The sequence below is a fragment of the Myotis myotis genome, unplaced genomic scaffold (genome assembly GCF_014108235.1).
Source record: "Myotis myotis isolate mMyoMyo1 unplaced genomic scaffold, mMyoMyo1.p scaffold_m19_p_2, whole genome shotgun sequence".
Taxonomy (NCBI): Eukaryota; Metazoa; Chordata; class Mammalia; order Chiroptera; family Vespertilionidae; genus Myotis; species Myotis myotis.
In genome coordinates this window covers 104,230,016-104,245,840 of record NW_023416324.1, presented here as the reverse complement: position 1 = coordinate 104,245,840, position 15,825 = coordinate 104,230,016, and the positions used below count along the sequence as shown (strand labels likewise).

General features: G+C 43.5%; 1 protein-coding gene across 1 annotated transcript in view; it reads left to right on the top strand.

Annotated features, from left to right (window-relative positions):
- The window catches only part of SLC9A9 (solute carrier family 9 member A9), a 504,811-nt gene that overhangs the window by 238,948 nt on the left and 250,038 nt on the right, over positions 1 to 15,825 (top strand). The window contains exon 7 of the mRNA XM_036348490.1: positions 5,368 to 5,456. Coding sequence (XP_036204383.1) covers positions 5,368 to 5,456 — 89 coding nt within the window. The remainder of the gene's footprint in view (positions 1 to 5,367; positions 5,457 to 15,825) is intronic.

Below are 15,825 nucleotides of genomic sequence, written 5' to 3'. Positions count from 1 at the left end.
CCAATATAGGAACACCTAAATTCTTGGAAGAATTTAAGGGATTGATAGCAAGGCAGTCATAGTAGGGGACTTTAACATCCCATTGACATCACTGGATAGATCTTCCAGACCAAAAAATCAACAAGGAAACAGTGACCTTAAGTGACACATTAGATCAGATGTATTTAATTGATATTTACAGATCATTTAACCTCAAAGCTGAAGAATATATATTCTTCTCAAGTGCACATGGACATTCTCAAAGATAAAACACATGTTAGGACACAAACTTAAGTCTCTATAAGTTCAAGAAGATTGAAATTATAGCAAGCATCTTCTGGGATCACAATGGCATGAAACTAAAAATCATCTACAATAAAAACACTCAAAAACATTCAAACATATGGAGGCTAAATAGCATGCTATTAAACAATGAATGGGTTACCAATGAGATAAAGGAAGAAATCAAAAAATTCCTGGAAACAAATGAAAATGAACACACAACAACCCCAAATCTTGGCAAAATTTTGGTAATGATGTTGTTCTAGGCAGTTGTAGAGCTGCAAGGACCAAGCAATTCCCTCAGATGTTGAGTATGTCTGTCACCCACAGAAAGCCACTTGCCAGTAAAAGCTTAAGACCCTATAATCACGACTACATCACCAGAAGCCACCTTACTTACCCTTGTATCCAAATCATCCAACACAGCCTCTATTATAGTAGTGCCTTACTAGTTGTTAGGGAGATTGCTGAAGAATTTATGTGTGCCTGAGAAAAAGAGCACTGGTGTCCCTTAAATGAAATAATGGAGGTAACAATTTATACCCACCATTCAAAAATTGTTGGTTCACTTTATTCACATTCTATGCCCTTTTTATCACTTAACATGTTGTAAAATGATGTAATATTAATAATAAGAATACATATTTGACCTTTCAGGAAGGTCAAAGAAGTATCTTAACTCACCTGACATTTTTAGTCTACTGTTGAACATTGTAATAAAAACACACACACTCACAGGCACACACACACACATTCACACAAAAATTGTTTGTTTCTGGGTGTGAAAAATGTCTTTCTATTTTCTGGTCCATTTCAGCAAGATCTTGTTTCATTAACTATTTTAAAGGTTATGGCCCATGTGTAAATTGCTAATTTATCTGTACCCTGCTCTTGGACCCACCCTTTTGATCCTGTTATTCTTATTGGATGCCACGGAGACCACCATTAAGGAGTCAGCATGATGGGATGGGTGAGTGAATGTGTGGCCCTCAGTAGCAGAAAGGCTCAGATGTCCAAGCCTGAAACCAAGGGCACACTCAATCCAGAGCAGTGCTTCAGATTAAGCAGCATGCCTGATAGGCATTCACTACAAACCAGTCTAGGTGTGAGCATTTTCTATTTCCAAAGACGAAGCCTGCTGAGTTCAAATTACTTATGTGTTTATTCATTAATTATTTAATCCTTTCCTATTTCCAAATTGGATTTGAGACAACTTAGAACTTCGCTGGAGATCCTGGCTAGAGATCCTGGCTAGGCTGCTGATCAACTGAACGCTGTCTCCGTGTCATTCCTTCTTCGCTGACTCCGTCTACACCTTTGGGGTCCAACCCCAGTAGGTCCAGGGGTCCCCTCTGGCCAGGATCTCCAGCGAAGTTCTGTTCAGGATCTCCAGCGATGTTCTGTTCAGGATCTCCAGCGAAGTTCTGGTCAGAATCTCCAGCGAAGTTCTGGTTAGGATCTCCAGCCAGGTTCTATGTCCATGTTCTCTTGCTAGGTTCTCCAGCCAGGTTCTCCAGGTTCTCCAGCCAGGTTCAGTCACCAGGTTCTAGTCAGGTTCTCTTGCCATGTTCTATCCAGGTTCTGTGGCCAGGTTCTGTCTCTAGGCTCTTCCGCCATGTTCTCTCGCTAGGTTCTGTCTCTAGGTTCTGTCTCCAGTTTCTGTCCAAGATCTTTTGCCATGTTCTCTCCAGCGAAGTTCCTCTGTCTCTAGGTTCTGTGTAGGTTCTGTGTCTAGGTTCTGTGTCCTGTTGTCTTGTTACATCTGTATTTATACAAGTTGATTCCAATCCTATCAATCTCTATTCCAAAGCTTAGGGCATTTCTTATCTCCATTCCAGGGAGTAAAGATTATGTAGCTTAAGCACGATTGTTCATAGTTAAAGTGATTAATTACCCGCCTGGCACTTAGTTAAGGGGTTTTATTCCCTCCCTAACTTCAGTCACCCGCCAGCCTGAAAACATCCCTCAGCCCCTCACCCAGACTGGCCAGGCATCCCAGTGGGGACCCCCACCCTGAAGGGTGTGACCAGCTGCAAACAGCCATCATCCCCTCATCCAGGCTAGCCAGGCACCCCAGTGGGGACCCACACCATGATCTGGGACACCCTTCAGGGCAAACCAGCCGGCCCCCACCCATGCACCAGGCCTCTATCCTATATAGTAAAAGGGTAATATGCCTCCCAGCACCGGGATCAGCGGAGCCACAAGGCCTCCCGAACCCAGGATCAGCAGAGCCATGAGGCCTCCTGGCACCAGGATCAGCAGAGCCATGAGGCCTCCCCGCCTGGGATCAGCGGAGACACAAGACCTCCCGAACCCGGGATCAGCGGAGCAGCGAGGCCTCACTGCCCCATGTCAAGCGGAGCTGAGAGGCCTCCTGGCACTGGAATCAGCAGAGCCGCGAGGCCTCCCAGCACTGGGATCAGCGGGGGAGGGGAAGACAGGAGTGGGCTGGAAGAGGTTATGGGGGAAAAGGAGGACCTAAGTAATACTTTTAACTATATAGATTTTTTAAAAAAGAATAAAAGTAAAAAGAAAAAAAGACTGAGCCCAGGCCTCTGGAGTTTGGCACCCCCTTGTCCCAGTTACAATAGGAGAATACAGGTTGTATCTTATTTCCAGATGGCAAACCATCAATAGTTTCAGAAAATCACCAAGATTTAGGATGAGAAGGGACCCATAGGAAAGTACTGGAAAAGAGGACCTGTCTGGCTATTGACAGATGAATGCAGGAAATTAGGCATGCAGGTGGTGGAGAGCTAAAAAAGTAAATGAGAGATGCTGAAGCAACACAGAGGTAGTATTTGCAGGAAGCAAGTATGACCCCTGAGACTGGAGGGCAAAGGGGAGAGAATCTGGAGGCTCCTAAGAGGGAACCACTGAGCTGGGACCCGACCTCCAAGGCACTGCCCTGGCCGCTTCGGCTTTCTCAGAGTAGGTCCCAGCAGGCTGATCTGGAAGTGCAGAAAAAACACACAAACAGAAATTCAGGCCATCAAAATGAAAGGTGAACATGGTGGGTGGTGTGGGTAGGTAGGATAAATAGCCATCTCAGAGGTGGATAAAGAATAATTGAATTTATTTAAGGAAAGGGAATGGGAGAAGGGATATCAAAAGGGAAGGACTGCACAGCACCAAGCCAAGGTGTCATTGGGTCAATGATGGCAGCACCCAGGAGCTGGAGTTTCATCCCTATATGCACTCACTAGTGGGAAACTTGTCATCAGTGAGTCTGGAGGCTGAGGTGGGCTTGGAATGTGAATGGAATGCAGGTGTACAATCAGGTGTCTTCAGGACAGTTTCAATTCCTTAAATGGTCTGATTTCTGGTGTCCAGCAAGTTGTGTTTTTTTCTGGTCTTTTGTTCCCCTGGTGGGGTTGGGGTGGGGACTTACAAATGGGTGTTATGGATTGTATTGCCCTAAAGTTTTAAAATTAGAGGTTGAACCAGCTACCAAAGCCTTGAAGAAGAGCCATGACTGGGCTGCCTGAAAGAACAGCAGGTGAACAGGAAGAAGCAGGCATCTGTCCCCACATGTTGCTCCTCTGGGGCTCCTCACCCTCCACCCAAATGCTCAGGCAGAGGAAGGTGTGCCTGCCCAGTCCCAGCCCAGGGTCACAGACCAGATGGTGGCTAAGAAGCTCAGACACTAGTTTGCTAACTGGCCCAAAGGATACTTGGTGCCCCTCCCCTCCTCTGTGCAACCAAGAATTTGAGATACAGAGCGTGTAAGTGTTGTCTAGAGCCTCACGTACCCACAGTGCTGGTGCACGCAGGCGCAGACATGTGTCCCTGGTGTTGGTTGTTGTTGTTGTTCTTTTTTTTTTTTTAATAGAAATTCTGTAAAGAGTAAATATAACATTTTATAAGTATTTTTTCCCTTAGAATTTCTGAAGAGAAGCTAAGAAACTGAGATATTATCAAAAATGTATATAAATGAATACTGCATATATATTTTTTGGCAAAGCTTTCTAGTTGCTTTCATTTTTACCTAAAATTTTAAAACAATATTAAAAGAAATAAGTAATAAAATATCTAGACACTTGTATTAGGTAAATATGTCTTAGCAATATTTTATTTAAAAACAACTCCCCCCAAATAACCAACATATAAATAGAAGCATAAAGTCTACATATAAAAATATGCTTGGTTCTTTAAAATTCTTTATTGTAGGTTCATTTGAAATGTCAGTGTTCAGCTAACATATTTCTGTACTCTTAAGAATTATCAACACTTAAGTTTTGAGTGTTTTTAATTGAAAAGATTCTGCTGCTTAAAATTCCATTCAACCCCCTGACCTGAGGTGAAAAATACTTAATATCTCTGTTTTTCCTAAAGCCCTCTTCTATGCTCAATCTCTCATAATTAACAGAGCATTTAATACAAAGTAGAATGCAGCCCCCACCACTTCTCCATTCCAACCCAAAGGCAGCACAGAAAATATCAGAGCCTGAGACACATTTGTCCCATGGTAGCTTCTTGTGTATGTGTGGCTTGATGGCATTTAAAGCTGGTATAATAGGGACATACAGGAATCTCTTTCTTGCTTGGCACATAAGGTCATTGGCAAGGGCAGCAAAATCCTGGTAGATTTCTCATGTCAGTGACTCATGGTTTTGGGGTTTTTTTTTGTATGTGTGTGTGTCTCATAGATTTATACTAAATTATGACATGACAGGAACTGCTTCCGATTCTTCAAAGTACCCAATGGAAAGAAAATGTCAGGGCTAATATGCCAGCATTTAGTGAATGCAGCCAAGCAGTTGTGCTAGCTGAGTAGTCCAGAGTTGATGATGCAACCTTCTCTTCATGTTTTTCCAAGTGTAACTTTCCTAACTCGTGACCAGGGAATCATTTATCCTCAGGAAGAATCTACCTCTTAATACTTTAGGTCTTTATTTTTTTTTCTTTAGTTTTGATCTTGCCATGCCAGTGTTTAAATGCAAGCAGCAATGTTTACCCAATTTCATTTTCATAGTAGTTATTAGCTGTGTTAACTCTACTGCTACCAAAGGGCCTTTCATCTTCTTCTAGCTGGAATAGGCCTACCCTTTGACATAGATGAGAAAGAAAATTGGTTTTAACTGGTGTGTTTTTGAATTTCAGGAATAGTTGCTCTTCTCTTCTGTGGAGTCACACAGGCACATTATACCTACAATAATCTGTCACTGGATTCCAAAATGAGGACTAAACAGGTAAAAGGAAAAACTCCCTCCCTGCCTTATGTCCTTTCTCAATGTAACGGTTACACAGCAATGTTGGCAGTGCACTTGGAGTTTTATTAGCAAAGGAAGCTCCAGGCTTCATTAAAGTTTGGATATTTATTATTTTTTCCCCTCCAGGATAACCATTAATAGTTCTCTTGTAAGCAAAAATCTATAATAATAAAAGTGTAATATGCTAATTAGACTGGACAGCCGAACGACCTTCTGGATGTCTTTCCGGACGTCCTTCTGGATGAAGCTGCAGCAGTGGGGGCTGAGGCAGAGGTGGTTAGGGGCAATAAGATAGGTAGGAGAGCAGTTAGGGGCAATCAGGCAGGCAGGCAGAGGTATTAGGGGTGACAGGCAGGCATACAGAGTAGTTAGGGGCTATCAATCAGGCAGGTAGGCAGAGTGCTTAGGGGCTATCAGGCAGGCAGGCAGGCGAGTGGTTAGGAGCTAGCGGTCCCATATTGCAAGAGGGATGTCAGACTAAGGGATTTCCAACTGCCAGTTTAGGCCGGATCCCATGGGGATCCCTGCAGGATCAGGCCTAAACCAGCAGCCAGGCATCCCCTGAGGGGTCCCGGATTACGAGAGGGTGCATGCTGGGCTAAGGGCCCCCCTGCACGAATTTTGTGCACCTCTAGTATAGTTATAATAGTCTCTCCCTCCTGAGAAATGTGGGCCAAAGACTTTCAGACTTGAAGTTGAAAGGCCCACAGATGCTAATAATTTAGAGTCACTTACATCTAAAAGCATTATAAAGCATGTGAGATTGGGTAGAGAGAAGGAAACAAAGAAGAATAAGGAAGCCATGCTTGCTCCTTAATTAGGTGCTTTTGCTTCTAAATAAACTGAATTGCCAGTTGTCACACTAAAGAATGTACCTCCCGTATGCCAAGAACATGTCTACTTGGATATTTGCACATGAGCATGCACAAATCCCTTCCACAAACTGCTGCACAGCCCCTCTGTACCAAGCACTGTGCTAGGTAGTAGGAATAAAAAGACAGATAGCATCTGACCCTGCCTGTAAGAGGTTCATTATCAAGTCTGTTGATAAAGATTAAGATGTGTAGTGAACTGTGATAGAAATATCTCCATAGAGTGTTTGGGGAGCATTCAATAGAGCATCCTCCAGTTACTAGGATTGGGAAGGGGAGAAGAAGGTTTCCAGAAATGATGCACAATCTGGAGCTTGAAATACAAATAGAAGTTAATCAGGTAATTACGTGGAGCATTGGAAAGTAGCAGAAAAGGCATTTGAGTCCCAAGTTATAGATGAACAAGAGCCTAAGGCAGTTGTTTGAAGCACTATAAATAGTTCTGTGTGGCCAGAGAATGGGGTAAGGCTGAAGCTACTGGAATCCAGTGATGGATGAAACTAAAGATATAACCAGAGACCAGCTTATGAAAGAATGTCCAGTGAAATATTACTAAGCAATAAAAAATAAAAATAAAATCTTGCCATTTGTAACAACATGGATGGACCTGGAGGATAATATACTAAGTGAAGAAAGTCAGACAGAGAAAGGCAAATAGCACATGATTTCACTCATATTTGAAATTTTAAAAAAATAAACAAATAAACAAAACAAAAACAGACAATAGAAACAGAGATTGAACTGATGGTTGCCAGGGGAGTTTGGGGGGTGGGAAGAAGAGAAGGTGAAGGAAAATGTGGTAAATAACATTGTGATAACTTTGCATGGTGAGAGATGGTTACTAGGGTTAGTGTGTTGGTCACAACATAATGTATACAAATGTTGATCATTATATTATATATCTGAAAGTAATATAATATTGTCAACTTTAATTTTAAAAAAGAAAAAAAAAGGAAAAGACTTTCATACCTTGTGATGGAGGTTAGACTTTACCCTAAAGATAATGGGGAGTGGCTTAAACAGAAATTCATCATCTCACAGTTTTAGAGCTGAAGTCTGAGATCAAGTTGTTGGTAGAATTTGTTCCTTCTGAGGGCTGTAAGGGAGAATCATTCTATTCCTCTCTCTTAGCTGCTGGTGGTTTTCTGGTAATCTTCAATGTTCTATGTCTTACAGACACATCATCCTGATCTGCCTTTACACTTACATGACATTCTTCCTGAAAGCTTGTCTGTCTCCAGATTCCCCCTTTTTAAAAAAATATTGCCCAGCTTGGTGTGGCTCAGCAGTTAAGCATCAACCCAGTAACCAAGAAGTCACCAGTTCAATTCATGGTCAGGGAATATGTCCTGGTTGCAGGCTTGTTCCCCAGTGAGGGGCATGCAGGAGGCAGCCAATCAATAATTCTCTCTAATCATTGATGCTTCTGTCTTTCCCTCCCTCTCCCTTCCTCTCTGAAATCAAGAAGAATATTTTTAAAAATACTAAGACAAGAGAGAGAGAGAGAGAGAGAGAGAGAGAGAGAGAGAGAGAGAGTGATTTGTTGCCCTGACTGGGGATCAAACCCATAACCTTGATGTATTGGGAGGATGCTCTAATTAATGGAACTATTGACTCAGGTCAAATTTTCCTTTTTTATAAGGACTAGAGTCCTGGTGCACAAAAATATGTGCACTCGGAGGTGTTCCTCAGCCCGGCCTGTGCCCTCTCACAATCTGGGACCCATCAGGAGATGTCCACCTGCTGGCTTATGCCCGCTCCCTGAGGGATCGGGCCTAAGCTGGCAGTCAGACATCCCTCTGGCAGACCAGGAGCCCTTGGGGGATGTCCACTTGCCAGCGGGGAACAGGCCTAAGCTGCAGTCGGACATCCTTAGCGCTGCTGAGGAGGCAGTAGAGGCCCCCGCCACCACCGCTGTGCTGGCAGCCATCAGCCTGGCTTGTGGCTGAGCAGAGCTCCCCTTGTGGGAGCACACTGACCACCAGGGGGCATCTCCTGCATTAAGCGTCTGCCCCCTGGTGGTCAGTGTGTGTCATAGTGACCAGTCATTTCCAGTCATTCTGCTGTTAGGGTCAATTTGCATATTACCCTTTTATTAAATAGGATAGAGGTCTGGTGCATGGGTAGGGGCCAGCTGATTTGCACTGAAAGGTGTCCCGGATCAGGGTGGGGGTCCTGTTGGGGTGCCTGGCCAGACTGGGTGAGGGGCTGATGGCTGTTTTCAGGCTGGTCAAGCTCCCCAGTGGGGATCCTCACCCCATGGGGGTGTGGACAGCCTAGATGAGGGGGTGATGGCTGTTTGCAGGCTGGTCAAGGTCCCTGGTGACCCAAGCTCCCAGCCTGTCCTTTTTCTCTTTCTTTTTTTTTTTTTCCAGCAGGTATCTAGGATTTATTTATCTTCTATAATTGAAACTTTGTAGCCTTGAGTAAAGCCCAGGTCTCTGGAAGCCTGGGTTGCCTTTGGCAACCCAGGCTCCCAGAGCCTCCTTGAACGGAGGCCATGCCGGCTGGAAGCATGTATCTGGGATTTATTTATCTTCTATAATTGAAACTTTGTAGCCTTGAGCGGAGCTCAGGGCCTTCCAGGGCAGGCGGGAAGCTTGGCTTCCTCCTTCGCCGGGGGCAACCAAAGCCTCCTGCTCACTCCAGCTCTGTGGCCGCCGCCATCTTTGTGACGGAGTGAGGGAGTGATGGAGTGAGGGAGTGATGGAGTGACGGAGTGAGAGAATGACAGAGTGATGGTTAATTTGCATATTACTCTTTTATTAGATAGGATATCATTCATATTAGATTAGGCATCTACCCTACTCCAGTATGACATCATTTTTACTCAATTAATTGCATTTTACATTTTCAATGACCCTGTTTTCATGTGAGGTCACATTCTGAAGCATTGTTGGTTAGGACTTCAACCTATGAATTTGGAGGGCGGTGGGGAGACACACCATTCAGCCCAATAGCAGGAAGTCATTAAAGTATCTTAGGCAAAGTAATTTTAGGATAATTGGATTTCCATTTTAGAAATATCACTCTGGCAGACAAGAGGAGCATGAATCAAATGGCATTTGTATCAGTGAGCTTTTGCTGTGTCACAAACAACAATACAACCCCAGTGGCATCCAACAATAAACACTTATTTTTCAGACATCTGCACACTTCAAATCTTTTGAGGTGGATTTAGTTGGGTGGCTCTGTTTGTCTCAACTTGGCTTGTGTCTGTGGATTTTACAGGGCTCTATTCTAGGGTAGGCTTGGCTGGAGCACCACACCACAGCCAGTGCCATGTGTCTGTCATTCTTCTCTAGGCAGAAGAGCAAGCCCCAATGTTCTGATCCATCCCAAGCCTCTGCTTGTGTCCCTTTTCCTAAACATCTTATTGGTCAAAGAAAATCACATGGCTGAGCCCAAGGTCAAGAGGCTGAGGAAGGTTACAGGCCCACACTGCAAAGTTATATGGTAAGAAGCATGGAGCTAGGGAATGATAAAGAGTTGGACAAAATTATTGCAATCTATCCCATAATGCAAATGGAGATTGAGAAGATTATATAATAAGTCCAATGACGCTGAAGATATCTGGTATGATTTTGGGGTAGTAGGAGTAGAGAAAGCCAAAGTGACATCTAAGCAAAACTTGTAATTGACTAGAAATTCCTAAATAGTAGTTTTCAAAGATAATTGAAAAGCTCTTTTTGTCATATCTCAAGCTCAGCTGGACCTGACCCTACCGCCCACCTACCCAGAAATTCTTCAAATTCACCCTACACTTCTGCCCATCAGGGGAACCACAAAGATGTGACTTCACAAATTTTAAGTACCTCTCCTTAAAAATAAAAGTGAACAAAAAATCTGATACTAATACCTAAAACCCTCCAATCTATAGTCATCTAGGATCTTTAAATTATGGAGACTCAGTATTCTTTAGGGTTTAAAGGGAAATAAATGTGTTGGGCTGTTCTTCCTGACTTTGTCTGGTTCTCTGAGTTCTTGCATTCTGGAAAGCTGAACTCTGTGTAGGGATCTTCAGTTTTAAGTCATGCTATCTAGACTTCTCAGCAGAACTCCAAAAATAATTCATCTCCTGCTGAGACAGCAGCCCAGCACCATGGAAGTCAAAGCCCAAATCAGTGCCCGACAGCCCTCTGCTATCTTCTGAATGATTTGACCATCGTTCCCTGAAGGACTGCCAGCCTCCATTCTTACAGCACTCTCCTTTTATGAAGGGTTTTTTTTTTGTTTGTTTGTTTTTGTTTTGTTTTTTTACCAGATTGCTTTTTAGCATCCAGATAATTGCATCCCTCCATCTTTGTTCCCCCCATTAACTTCTTTCCTAGATGCTTGGTTCATAGGGGGGGCCTAATGAATTCTAATTCCGTTCCCTTCTCATACCTTTCCTCACTTTTTTCTTTAGGGTCTGTCATTTTCTACTTACTTTTTCTCATAATATATGCATATGTTATATACATATTTATCCATCTATGCACATATGTGCATGCATACACACATTCCCCACTCCAGTATGCAGAGTCTGAGGTCACGACTTTGAAGGAAATGAGATCTAGCCTTTTAATTAACTTCACCAATCAGAGGTCGATGGCCACACCTGCAGCAGTGTAGCAAGCAAAGTTCAAACTGCATGTGGGAGCCAATTATAAATTGTAAAGACTAGCTGAGGCAAGTATTGTATGAATCACAACTGATTCCACTGTGAAATGGAAAAGGTTTGGAGTTTTATATGATGACACATAGTTATTGAACAGTGTCTTCCTCTGCATCTCCGCACATTTTCACTGCCGATGGGAGAATTAGCATATACAGCCTCTGAGTCTCTGGCCCCAGGAACTGGTCAATGGGAGTAAAGAAAGTCAATGAATGAAGGCCAGTGGAAAATACATAAAAATCAACTTTGTATTATAAAATGCAAAGGCAAATGATTTACAAAGACATTTTATTCATGGACTGTGTCTGTACCAGCTAATCTAATAGCTCCAACTGAATACAGACTTTTGAACGTGTGTCCTTTATAGCTTCAAGAAATAGAGCGCTCCTTCCAAATTGCATTACACTTTAAATATGTCTTTAAATTAATAATGATCTAGATGTAGGTGAATTTATTTCACTCCAACTTGTGAAAAACCATGTAGCATGACTCTGTGTGAGGCACAAATCAGTATGATAGGGACACTCTGGTGCTGGACCAACCATGAGGATTTCACTTTGATAGTGAAGCATTCCATTAAAGTGTATATGAACAGGCATGGCAGCCCCTCTCCCTGGACTCGGATTGATCCTCTCGCTTTAGGATATGCACATCTAACCTTAGAGATGGGAAAATCCTGCAAGCCCTAACTCGCCCTAGAAACTAAGAGCTGCTAGAGATTATGGGATGGACATCAGCACACAGTTGTCAGAGAGCCTCGAATTCACAAGACTGCATACAGAGTTTATAAACCCACACACACCAGTGCCCGCCTGCCTCCCAAGCCTTTAGTGACTCATGCCATCACCCCTAGCAGGTCTGGGGGCTGGTTATCTGGGCAAAACTTCAGGGTGTTTCCACAGTCTTTACCTTGCCTGAGGTTGACTTGCAAAGCCATTTACTTCTATATGATCCCTTTTAACTAGAGTTTCTCCTTCCTTCCTGCAGTTACCTCCTAAACATTAGTTCCAATGAGTAATCATGGACATATAATATTAATTTAAATAGTTACCATTTATTATGCATTATCATTTATGAAGTACTTATCTTACTTTCTATTTACTTTTCTACCTAAGAGGTAGCTCTTTTTAACTGCAATCATTCAGCTAATCTATGTTAGAGCCTGCTCTATGCCAGCCAGTGTTCAAGGTGCTGGGTTAGAAAAGCAATAAAAACCTATTTTTGGTGAAGGAGCTTTATTATGATCAAACTAAATAAGCTAAATATATAGCTTATGGTGAGTCATAAGATCAATAATAAACCAGATATGAAAGCTACGTGTGTATACTTGGGAAGGCAAGGTTGCAATTTTAGATAGGATGGTTGGGGAAGGACTTAGTAAGAAGGTGATACTTGAAAGAAGTGAAATATGTTTGGGGCATAGCTGTCCAGAAATTGGGAATCTATAGTAATAAAAGAGTAATATGCTAATTAGACCGGGAGACCTTCTGGATGTCCTTCCGGACAAAGCCATGGTGGTGGGGCTGAGGCAGAGACAGTTAGGGGTAATCAGGCTGATGGGGGGGGGGTAGTTGGGGATGAGCAGGCTGGCAAGGGGAGCAGTTGGGGGCAAACTGGCTGGCAGGGGTGCAGTTGGGGGTAAGCAGGCAGGCAGGGGGGGTGGCAGGTGGGAGTAAGAAGGCCAGTAAGGGGGGGTAGTTGGAGGCGATCAGGCAAGCAGGGGGGCAGTTGGGGGTGAGCGGACAGGCAGGGGGGACAGTTGGGGGCTATTAGGCTGGCAGGGGGCAGTTGCGGGCGAGCAGGCTGGCAGGCAGAGTGGTTAGGGGAGATCAGGCAGGCAGGCAGGTGAGCGGTTAGGAACCAGTGGTCCTGGATTGCGAGAGGGTTCAGGCCAGGCTGAGGGACACCCTCCCCGCCATGCACAAATTTTGTGCACCAGGCCACTAGTGACAAATATATGGCTACTTGGGGGCAGGGTAACCAATATGGCTGAGGTGAGGGGGACCAGGGGAGGATATGAGAGACAGTATCAGAGCAGTGACAAGGGATGGCTTGGGGAGAGACTGAACAAGGTGGAAAAACACTAGAGTATTTTATGTACGGGCAGGGCATGATTGATTAAATTTTAAAAGGATGGAGGTGCCATATATTAGTTCGGAAAGACTCTGAGACAGCAGGTTTAAGGGGCAGCTGGGAACTGAGTGTTGACTTGTCAAATTTTGGATGTGTATTAGTCAATAAAGTGGAGCTGTTGAGTAGACAGTTGAACACAAAATTCTGGAGTTCAGGGGATGGGTCTAGGCTAGAAGCATAATTTTGGAAGTTGTCAGTATAGAGATGATATTGCAAACATGAGACTGGATGACATTTCCAAGGGAGTAATGGAGGAGTGATTCAAAAACCAAGTTTGAGGCACTCCAGTGGTAAGAGGTTGGGAAGCAACAAAGCAGACTGACAGGTAGTAGCTAGTAGGGAAAAGCAAAAACAAGAAAGTATGGTGTCCTGAAAGGCAAGTGAAAAGAGAATCTCAAGAAAAAGCATAATGGATTGTACCAAATACTTCTAAAAGGTCAAGTAGAATGAAGAGCATGAATATCACTGATGATATTGATGACAGCCATATTGGTGGGATGTCATAATAAAAGCCTAATTGCAGTGGGTTCAAGAGAGAATGGAGGGAAAGAAATTGGAAATTGCATGTATAGACAAATCTTTCAAAAGAATATTACTGTGAATGGGGAGAAGAGACATGAAATGATAGCTGGAGGGAAAAGTAAGACAAAACGAATATTCTTGTTATTTTTAAGATGGAAGAAAGAATACTTTTTTATGCTAATGGAAATAATACAGAAAAGAGAAGACTATCTGTATAAGGGTTTGTCAAGGCTTATAAGTGGCAGAGAAAAATTTTGAATATGGTTTTTTAACTTTGTAGTTCAAACTATTCTGCCTTTTACCAAATATCCTTTGACTATAGAAGGGATAGTAGCAATTGTGAGGCTGAGTATCATTTATTCAAAAAACCTTGAGTGGATGAATAAATGAATGAATGAATATTTGGATATCTTTATTACACTTTCAGTTCATTCAGATCATTAGTCCTCTATCTTACATTTAATTCCATCATCTTTGAAAATCTGCGAGTTTTAGTGTATTTTAATATTTTTCTAAAATATAGGTTGGGGGATACACAGGAAGTTTTTTGCATTTATTTTTGAAAAGCCAGATTCTTGGTCTAGCATTTATGGGAAAATGATGACATCTTCATTACAGCACATTCTTTCCAGATGCTAATTTCATTCCCATCCCCAGATGAGATGTTGAGTGTTTATCACTATTGAACAAAAAACCAGCAATAAAACTCCAAATTTAAATTTCCAATAAAAATAAGACAGTGGGAGCCAAGCTGGATATGATGTGCAGGGCTTTGTAAGAAAATTCAAGGAGCCCTAGCTGGTTTGGCTAAGTGGATAGAGCATTGGCCTATGGAATGATGGGTCCCAGGTTCGATTCCATTCAAGGGCACATGCCCAGGTTGTGGGCTCAATCCTCAGTAGCAGGTGCGCAGGAGGCAGCCAATCAATGATTCTCTCTCATCATTGATATTTCTATCTCTCTCTCCCTCTCCCTTCCTCTCTCTGAAATCAATAAAAATATATTTTTAAAAAAATTCAAGGAAAATATATAGAATTAGAGTCCCGGTGCATGAAATTCGTGCACGGTGGTGGTGGTGGGGAATCCCCTCAGCCCAGCCTGAACCCTCTCCAATCTGGGACCCCTTGGGGGATGTCTGACTGCAGGTTTAGGCCCAATTCCGGGAATCAGGCCTAAACTGGCAGTCAGACATCCCTCTCACAATCCAAGACCTCTGGCTCCTAATGGCTCACTTGCCTGCCTGCCTGCCTGCCTGATTACCCCCTAATGGCCTCTGTCTACCTGCCTGATTCCCCCTAACTGCCCTCCCTGCCAACCTGATCACCCCTAACTGCTTCTGCCTGATTGCCTGTAACTGCACCCCTGGCTGGCCTGGTCACCCCTAACTTCCCCCCACTTCTGGCATGTTGCCCATCACTGCCCCCTCTGCCAGCCTGGTTGCCCTTCACTGCCCCCCCCCCCTGCTGGCATGGTCACCCCCAGCTTCCCCCCCTGCCAGCCTGGTCACCCTTCACTGCCCCCCCCCGCCAGTCTGGTCACCCCCAACTGTACCCTTCTGCCAGCCTTGTCACCCCTCACTGCCCCCCCCCCCTGGCCTGGTCACCCCACGCAGCCTGCTGTTCGGTCATTGTGTGAAGGTGTCCCAACCAATTTTCATATTCCTGTATTATTAGTATAGATGTGAGACAATGTAGATGATATAGTAGAAAGAACACATGTGACAGACTGCAATGCATGGAAAGGAGAGGAAGGATCCTAGTTTGCCATTGACCTTGAGGACAAATCACTGGGTAGACCTTTTCATTAAGTTGTCAAATCAATTCCAAGAATAAGGTGATTAAAAACCAAAGTGCCTGGATCATACTAGGATAAGAAATTTCAGTGAGGGCTGGGTTATAATTCCTAGAAAACTCTCTGATCCTAAGTAAGAGGTTGCAATGTCTTTTTTTTTCTTTCATTTTTTTTTTTTTCTTGTCATCATTGTTAATCCTCAAGCAAGGATATTTTTTCCATTGATTTTTAGAGAGAGTGAAAGGGAGAAAGGGAGGAGGGAGAGAGAAAAAGAGAGAAGAGAAACAACAATATGAGAGAGACACATGGATTGGTTGGCTCCTTTACCCACCCCAATGATCAGGGCCAGGGTAGGACCTGAAACCCAGGTATA